The following is a 9,711-nucleotide window of genomic DNA, read 5'->3' as shown; positions in this document are numbered from 1 at the left end:
TTTGGAGGGATGGTGGGAGGTGTAGGGATGTTTTTTTTATAGAGGGAGAGATGAGAAGGTGTAGGATTTGTAGGGCTTTTATAACACATGGTGTCTTTGTGTGAGTCTCTCATGTTGAACTGAATGGCGGATATAAAAAGTATGAATTTATGTAGGTTGTTATATATATATATATATATTAAAATTCAGAGATTTTTTTTTTGGGTGAAAGTTTTTGTATTTTTTTTTAGTCACAAAAATGTGACTTAATTAATATTTTTTTAAAAATATAATATAATATATATATATGATTAAAATAATTATTTTTTTTTAAAAAATTTTTTATTAAATATATTTATTTTAATAATTAAATATTTATCAAGCTGGTATCAATAACAATAGTTTTTTTGTTTGGATAATGGATAAAGTTACCACTTTTCCTCATGGAAGATGATAAAAAGGGCTTGGGAGTGACACCAATTATTGATTATGATCCATAAGATGGGATATGGTGTTTTTGAGGTCACTAGCCTTAAAATCAATTTTTTTGACATGGATTTTGATGTTACAGTTTTAAAAATTTTTATTTTAAAAAAGAGTCATTTAGTTCACGGAATATGAAATATTGGCGATCTTAAAATTTTTGATCTCATTAAAGAGTCATTGAATATGAATATGAATAGGAATGGAAATAGGAATGAAAGATGGGGATTTGGGATGAGAATAGAGGAATGGGGATAAAAAATAAAAATAATATGTGGTTGGAAAGAATAGGATTTGGGAATAAAATATTCAATTATGATTGAATTATTTATTTAAAATATTATTATTATTATTATATTGAAACTATTTATAAATATATAAAATTAATTATCATTATTCATATTTTATTTATTTACATTAAAAGGAATAACAGTAATGTTGTCCCATTTCTCTCTTAACTCTTTTAATTATTTTAATTAAATATTTAAAAAAATATTAATCTATTTAACTATTACTTAATTTAATTTTTATAATTGAATATTGAATTAAGTAATTCACTTTACGTACCTATCATACATTTCAATTGACAAATATAATAAAACATTTTAATATTTTAATTACAACACATGTTATTTTAATAAAATTTCTATTTCAATATAAACAATATAATTCACTTTCATATAATTAATTATTTAATCATTATAATTTAAGATAATTATTTAATTATTTAAAAGAGGAATGTATTTAGTATTGTAAAAACATGTCAATTTTTATTATTATTTTATTAAAGTTCAAAATTATACTAATTACAAAGTCCCAAAGTCAGTTCCCACCCCCAATTAATTGGTGCATTCCCATGCATGGGTAATGCACCAAAAGACGGAGTAATACCCATTCCCTCTAATGGCACTAGATGGGATTTGAATAGACTTAGCATGGTCTTTGATACTTGTTTTAATTCTCTTATGCTTGATGTGGAAGTAATTAATGAACCCCCAGTGAATGAGAATCAAACAACACTCAAATATAGAGACAAACTATTAACCCACAAATGAGGAACTCTATCCTAAACTTAAGAACATTATCATGTCCATATTGAAAGTAAGCATCTTTATTAACTGTGATTAATTGTATCAAGCTACAACATGTATGAAAGTAGTTGTTAGAGTTTATGATCTTCATTATGATATTTAATGTGTCATATTATTATTTGTGAAAGTGGGATCATTTATTGTCAGCTATTGCTAATTGTAGATGATATACTTGAAATCTACACTTCAAATAATCAGGGACACTCCCAATTCATCTCTTCCTTTTTCTGTTAATGAAGCTATGTATTTATAATGTATTTATAAGATTGATAAATCATAAACCATGGTATATTACTATTTATATATATATATATATATAATTCTTTCATCAAATGATTAATTTTTATTTAAAAATTTAAAAATTTAAGTAAATCATTATTTAAAGTATTAATTAAAATTAATATAGGATTTCATGATCGACTATTTTATTTAATTTTTAAATTTAAATTAAATTAATATGATGAAGTTAATTCAAAATAAAATACAAACTAACAGCAGTTTGAACTAGTAATGAGACAACACTCGTTCACAATGTACTTTTAGTAGAAAACCTTTGGTATAATACCCTAATTGGTTCCTCTACTTTTCTCTCTTTTCTTTTTTGGTCACTCTACTCAGAAATGCTCCCGACCAGTCCCTCTACTTTTAAAAAATGTGCCCACTTATTTAGAAATGCTCTCAACTAGTTTTCCTACTTTTAAAAATGACCCAACTAGAGGGACTAAGTGGGCGCATCTTTAAAAGTAGAGGGACTAGTTGGGAGCATTTCTAACCAAATGGGCATATTTTCAAAAGTAAAAAAACTAGTCAGGAATATTTCTGAGTAGAGGGATCAAATGAGAAGAAAGAAAAAAGTACAGTGACTATTTTGATGATTATACCAAAACCTTTAGTAGACCATCTTTGATTTTGCCACTCTTTCACATAGGAATGGCCTTTGATTTTAATTGTCTACTCAATGTTTTGTTTTTAATAGTTTTTATGTTCTTCAATTTGTAGTTTTAACATTTACTTGGGCAAATATCATGATATTTCCAAGGGAAAATTACTGTTCACCCCTCGTAATTTTCAAAACTTCCCAAAAACCCCCTCCTACTTTTACACACCACGAGACGGTCCCTTCAGTTAGTGTTTAACTTCCCTTTTACCCCCTACCGTTCAGCTTCAAATGGGTCCATGTTGTGAAATCCCATTTTTGGCCACGAAAATGGTGGGAAAGGAAAAGCGCCAAATCACATCATGTTCGACCTTTTTGAAGAGGGCTTTTCTGCTAGGTTTCTGATAGACAATGCCAAGGAGTTACATTACATCTTGTTATTCTCCTCATTATCATACCCGAAATATATAAATCGGTTTCTCGAACAGAAAATGAAATTGATTTCCATCGGATTGGTCAAGTGCACTTCATCTTCAAATGAGCTGTAGTCGATTTTATTGTCGAGCGAGCATGTGCCATTGTCGTCTTCTCGTTTATGGTTGTAAAGTTGTATTACGACGGAAGAACGATGATTCTGACGAGTTCATTTCGTTGTAAAGTTCTTCTCGTTTATGGTTATCTATTTGTATATTTTTAAATAATGTTTAACTATTTGCTATTATCCGTTTAAATATTTTACTAATATGTTTAATAATTGTCATATCCGTTTAATACTTCCCATCTCGGTTTAACATTATCTTTACATGTATAACTATTCATAAAGCGTGTAAATTCTCAAAGTCTGCGTAAAAGCGGTGATCTTTTCGTTTGATCTGAATTGTTGGCATGTGGCAGCGTGGCGGTGTGCAGGAGTTATGGTATCCCGGTGCGTAAGAATTAATGGCGGCATTGAATTCTTATGCGCATGTAACATAAATTCCGAACACCCGTTCGTTCTCATCGATCGATGTCGGCCACGCTGTGCGTTTAACTTTTTCTCGGGCATCGAAGATCGGCACCGTGTGGACTTCACACCATAAATAACAGGGAAGAACCTCCCATGGACGACAACCACTCCTCGTCGTCCTCATCATCCTCCTCCTCCTCCTCCTCCTCCTCCTCCTCTTCCTCCTCTTCCCATGGACAACCACTCTATCTGAAAGGATGTTTCGTGAGCCTTCTTCCTTATCTTGAGGAATCAATTAGCCGTAATCACCGAACTAGTTAAACTATCTTTTTCTGCCCTAAGCGAAGTCCTCTCATAATTGCACGAATGCGGAGGATTCTCCAGTGATGGATAGCGGAAAGCAATTAAGAAGGCATTTTCGACTTGGGTATGAAAGAAAGTTTTTCACATATTGCGTGATTGAGGAGGATTCTCTAGAGGAGGAGATCATGAAACATCCTTTAAGACAGGGTTGACATTTACCACTCGAGACTTTTACGTTAGCGTTTAAGAAAATGACGTCCGAGTGTACAAGCATTCGTTACGTGTTTAACTACTCCGAGGGATCGTCGTTTAAGTCCTACCATGACACATTGATTAATAGTCGTTTTCATGAATGTGTGTTGTTTAACCTTTTTAATGTTTATACGTTTTGTAGGTTCAAGTTGATGCGCTTGTTATGCAGCACGTGAGCATTCGAATGTCTGGACACTTGCTTCGTTATACGAGGGTCGAGTCGTGAGTGTCGAAGTCCGCAGACGTTGTAAATGTTGTAAATGTTGTAAATCTTTGTAAATGTTGTAAATGTTGTAAATCTTTTATAAATAAAAGCGAAACAATCGTATTTGATTTGTGAACTTCGAAAATTTAAAAGCGGAGACCTAGTAAAAAACAATGTGGGAAACAAAAAGGCGTCATTGTAGAACAATAGAAAAAGTTAAACAATACTCAAGTTACTCTTTAAACAATGACAACTGTGTTTAAGAAAATACGTAAATATGTTTAAACGATGACCCGAGGAGGTACCCATCTAGCACGCGTTGTCGATTAAGCGTTCAATTTAAACAATAACATATTATTTACATGATATAGACTTTAGTTAAAGCAGTTAACCGTTATTTTTAAACACTATATGTATCATTTAAACATAAAAAGCGAGCGTTTACCAGGAGACTCATGTTGAGTTGAGAACTTTCATTCGAGCGATGACAACATGTCTTCCTCGCGACAATGACATATATTTCCCTTTTTGCCCTTGGGATGGAGGGAAAAATACCTCGATCACATCACGTCTAATCTAACCTCTATGCGTACAAGCGTAGCACTTTTTGTTTGCGAGTTACGGCTAGCTTGTACTTTACATCTTCTACTTCTTCTTCGTCGTCTTCGTTTTGTTCTTCATTTCATTTGGTTTGTACGATTTGGTTTTCGACCGATATATTATGGAGAGTTTTTGTGGTATTGCTAGATTCACGGGAGGGAAGAGTGCTAATGTTCGCGGCTCGAGACTTCTTGGGAATTGGTGTTAGGCGAGATATGTGAAAGCGATGGGGTCTCGAAGTTTCTCTTGTCGGGGGTTAAGTTCATCACACCGAGATGGATATAAAAGCGGTTTGCCCAATGAAAAGCGATGTTGACTTCCATCGGATGTGTCACGTCCACTCCATCTTCAAATGTCTCTGTAGTTGATCTTGTCGTCGAGACGGAAAATGTGACGTGCACGAATCCTAATGAAAAAGCGAGGGTTTACTCGTTGTAAGTTCCTTTTCTTTTAATTATTTCGGTTATGCAGGGGTCATTATTGTTTAAATATGTCCAGTCATCTGGTTAACATATTGTACTAGTCCTTTCGTTATTAGTTAATTGTTTAAGTATTTAATTTAACGTTTAACTATTGTCATTATCGCTTAAACATTATATTCTCCAGCTTAACATATTGATCTTTTCATTTTGAGTGAAGTGTTGGCGGGGATTCGGGATTCTCGAGTGCTCCATTCATCCCCATGGTGACCACGACGGTGTGGGATGTCTTCCTTCCTCGTCGGATCATTCTGCGAGGTTACATTCCGGCAGCTGCCAGAGGATCCGGTCCGATCGGCGATCTTACGGTAGAAAGCTGTCGCCCGACTAGGCATTGTTAATAAACCGGCGATGTGAGGGAAAGCATTGTGTATTTATATAGCGAATTGAATGTATTTACACGGAGACATTGTTATTTTAAAGCGGATACTGTTGTAATTTGAAATATTTCAAGCGATGTTTTAAAGCGATATATGGTATATTTAAACAATGAAAGCGGAAATGTACCACAACTGCTACGTAAATTAAACAATGAAAATGGCCGATGATAATTTAACCTGCCTTACGATTGAAAACAAACAAAATTTACATTTAGAGATATACAAGTCGTGTTCTTGAAAACAAAAACAATGAATTGAGTTGTGTATTGATGAAATGACTTTTCCCGTATTTGGTTAAACAATAGAGTGCATTTCATTTTAAGCGAGAAAGTGTTATTTTTAAGCGGGTACACGGTAATTTGAAATATTTAAAAGCTGATGTTTTAAGCGATATATACTTATATTTATCCTGATAGAAAGTGAAATGTACACAATCTGGCAGCGTAGATTAAACGATGAAATAAAAGGCGAGATGGAATTTAACCCGCTTTTCTGATTGAAACAAACAAAATTTACATTAAGATATACAAGTCATGTTCTTGAACGAAAACAATGAATTGAATTTGTCAAGATTTACGTTTGAAAACAAAATTGGCGAGTCGGATATACTGAAGACATATTGTTCAAAAAGCAATTTAACCAGCTTGTGACGGCTACTGCGTGGCTGCGGTGCCCTCCCTCCTTAAGTATCACGGGTAACATACTGCGTAGTCCCGAGGTAAGGAGCGATACATGCGGTGGCCGTAACTTCTCACCCGTGATGGTGCTCGATAAAACCGCAGCGTGGGCGGTACGCAATCGGCGCTTCCTTGTTGTAGCGTGGGGTTTACGTATGCGTACCATGTGCGTGCTACTTTGCTAACGTGGCGCTTCGCATGAACTCCGTATGCTCGCACGAGGTCCGAATAGATTCCATTGTCGAGGATATGCAGTCGAGATTAGAATACCGATTTAAATACCAAAGCGGATATTAATCGGACGATAATTAAAGAACTTACTCATGTCCAGCGTCCTTACTCGTGTACCGGACATGAAGAATAATACTGTATTCTTGTTTTATCATTGTCGGGGACGGCGACATGGAAGTGGCCATTCATGATTATCGGGAGGATGACAATTTGAACTTCATGCGGGTTCGCCACGGCCGATCATGCTTACGTGGTGTGTGTCATGTCGTCGTCTGCTTTGGCGTAAGCAGTATGCAGCGCGGTCGATGATGAGGCGCTTCTTGTGAGATATGCCATCTTTGCTCGGCGACTTTTTGTATTATGCATGCGAAAGCGTCCGTCACATCATCGGTGACCATCTCCTCTCAGCGTGCTGTATAACACATGCCGGCGTGTGGTCTGTGACGTCGTTCTTCCTACTGCACGGTCTTTGAGATGCTTGATAACGAGATGATTAGAAGACCATATTGTAAATATTTAAATGATATTATCAATTGTTACATGATATTATATATAGATTAAGCGGTGGCGAAAACTTAATTGATAAGCATAATGGTATTAAACACTATTAGGTAATAGTTAAACACTATGAAACTCTTTAAACAATATCATAAAAAGCGTTACACTTACGAGTCCATGCGGCGGTTGAGGAAGATCCTCATCGACTCCTGCTGCGTGTTTGATAAAACGACTCGAGCTGAGCCCATTTCTTCTTCTTGAATAAAAAGCTTTTCGTAGATGCAGTCGATTTTTGATTGCCTTGATCATCTCCTGATGCATATCGGTCGGGGTCTTCATGACATCTTCCTTCGATGCGGGGGCGATAAGCGGCGGCTCAGCTTCGAACACGTCGCTTACATTGTTGTGTTCTTGTTGTGGGATTGTGTAAAACGCTTGATCTGAGGGCGAGCGAGCGGCATCAGCCATGAGACACTTCCTTGCATGGTTCTTGTTGTGGGTAGGATTGTCATCACGCTTGTGACATCTCGTCGGCCCGCAGCGCGCAGCAGTGGTCGAAGCGATCTTCTCGGCCCAGTGGCCCGTGACTACGGCATCGTTTGGGAACACGCCCTTAACTTGTTCTTGACCTTGAGGATTGTGTCCATCTTTTGATCACATGATCTGACGGCGGTTCCGGTCGGCGATTTCATCGAGAAAGGAGTCAATGACCTTCTCGCCATGTCAGCGACCACATCGTCTACGATGTCCTCCGCGTCGTAGCCATGTCATCAGCGGCAGCGAGACTCGATGTGACGTAGCGCCGCCGATGGTGTTGCTATTGTTTCATCGTCGGCCGGCGGTGGAGCAGAAGCGATGTTGTTCTCCCTCTCGTAGTCTCTTGAATGTAGCCGCGGAATGACCTTCCCGATGATGTCGTACGTCGTCGGAATTCCGACGCCTCGTTACCCGTCCGGGTGCCGGTTCTTTCGAGGATCGCGCGGCCGATTTGTGAAACGTCCTTCGGCGCCTCCACGGCGACAAGCCGAAACTTCGATCTGTCAATATCGCGTGCACGCACATAAGGTTCGGTGACATCTTCGCCCAATGTTCGGAATTAGAGTGCAGCGGTCGGAGGTGTCGCCATGGTCGAGTTGTCGTTGTCGTGGTAGGGGTTGTTGCAATCTGCGGGAGTAGGGGAGGGCTTCTGGGCGTCGATGAATCTTGTCTGGCGTGGTGGGGTGGAAGTGGAGGAAGCGGCGTCCAGTAGCTGGCACGATAGAAGCTGCCCTCTCGTCACACGCCCGAGCAAGTGGTTGAGAGCGGGATGGCATCCATCCCGTAGGTTAAGCGCCAACAAATGTTTCTTCTTCGACGTTAGCGGAACATTTCGAAAACTAACATATGTAAACCAAACAATTTTCAGAGCGAGATCGTGGTGCACTATAAAAACTATATATTTAAGCGTTGTAGAATATAATTAAGCGGAGACAAAATGTTTAAGCGGTTATGAATAATAAGACTAAGCGGTGCATCACTAAGGAGTTAAGCTAAATAAAATGTTTAGCATTAAAGACTTATGTTAGACAGGCTGTACCAGCGATTTATTACCTCTTTTCCAGCCGAGAAGGCGATGACAAGCTCGTTTCTCATCAGGTGACACTTCCGGGTGATAGTATTCGCTTAGTCAGCCGTGGCAATCCTTGGGATCTTCTTGCGAAATGGACTTTCTTCAGGTCTGGGTCGTGATCTCGTGAAAACCCGCGTTAAGCGTGTGAAAGCGCCTTAATGTGCCACCATGTTTGAGTAACTTCTTCACGCGCATCTATCTTGCGCTCCTACTTGATCGCTGCGGAATATCCTCCGCTTAAAGCGACTTGTCGTCGCCTGCGCCCACGTCGCGTGTCGCGCCCGTGTGGCGAGATCGTCGGCGTAATCAGCGATCCGATTGAGGCAGAGGAATGATGTATTTTGGGAAGAAGGGCTATGCGTGAGGTGCGCCGATCGGAGTTTGTCAAAGTGTCGTCTATACCTCTGCGGCGTCGAGACAAGTTGCGCGGGGTGCTCTTGATGAGTCTACTACGGCGTGTCTCTCGTGGGTGCTGCACGATGAATCTGCAGAGCCTTGAGCCGGCCGACACAGTTTTTCTTCTTACGAAGACGGCTGCGTCGCCCGTCCATGTACGCGAGACGAAGCGAGGGCGGCGTCTTGAGGTGCTGAGGCTCGGCGAGAGCTTTCCACAGATCCTGGTTATTGTAGTGCGACCATGCGTACCTGACGCAGAAGAATCAAAGAAAGGGCCCTCTCTTGGTTATATGGCTTTCGGCATTTCGTGAGCGCATTATGACGGTGTCGCTCGATATATCTCCCGATGTCGTCGTGGTAACTTTCGGTGCGGCTAAGGTCTCCTGGCAGGTGTCGAAATATGCCGCGCCCGTGTAACTAGGTTGAGCCCTTGCCAATCACTGAAACTGCTGCGATGTGTGACGAAAAGTTTAAAGCGGAAATATAAGGTTTTAAGCGGTGGCTCGGTTATTAACGAGAGATATAAAATGTTAAGCAGAGACCCGTTTTGTTAGAGGCGAGAATAGCAAGCAGAGACAACAAATGTTAAAGCGCCAACATCTCATTTCTTAACGTCGACCTTCGTTTGTAAAAGCGCAACCATATCCAAGCGAAGCGGAAATGTCATTATAAATATTACACGAAATCATATGATAAACCCATTTG

General features: G+C 39.0%; 1 protein-coding gene across 1 annotated transcript in view; it reads left to right on the top strand.

Moving 5' to 3' along the window:
• The first annotated feature begins 8,966 nt into the window (after positions 1 to 8,966).
• LOC120273641 overlaps positions 8,967 to 9,711 on the top strand; it is a 6,494-nt gene continuing 5,749 nt past the window's right edge. Inside the window, exon 1 of the mRNA XM_039280319.1 lies at positions 8,967 to 9,313. Coding sequence (XP_039136253.1) covers positions 8,967 to 9,313 — 347 coding nt within the window. The remainder of the gene's footprint in view (positions 9,314 to 9,711) is intronic.

Source organism: Dioscorea cayenensis, chromosome 2 (genome assembly GCF_009730915.1).
Source record: "Dioscorea cayenensis subsp. rotundata cultivar TDr96_F1 chromosome 2, TDr96_F1_v2_PseudoChromosome.rev07_lg8_w22 25.fasta, whole genome shotgun sequence".
NCBI classification, from domain to species: domain Eukaryota; kingdom Viridiplantae; phylum Streptophyta; class Magnoliopsida; order Dioscoreales; family Dioscoreaceae; genus Dioscorea; species Dioscorea cayenensis.
The sequence above is the reverse complement of the archived record's forward strand: the minus strand, read 5'-3'. Positions and strand labels throughout refer to the sequence as shown.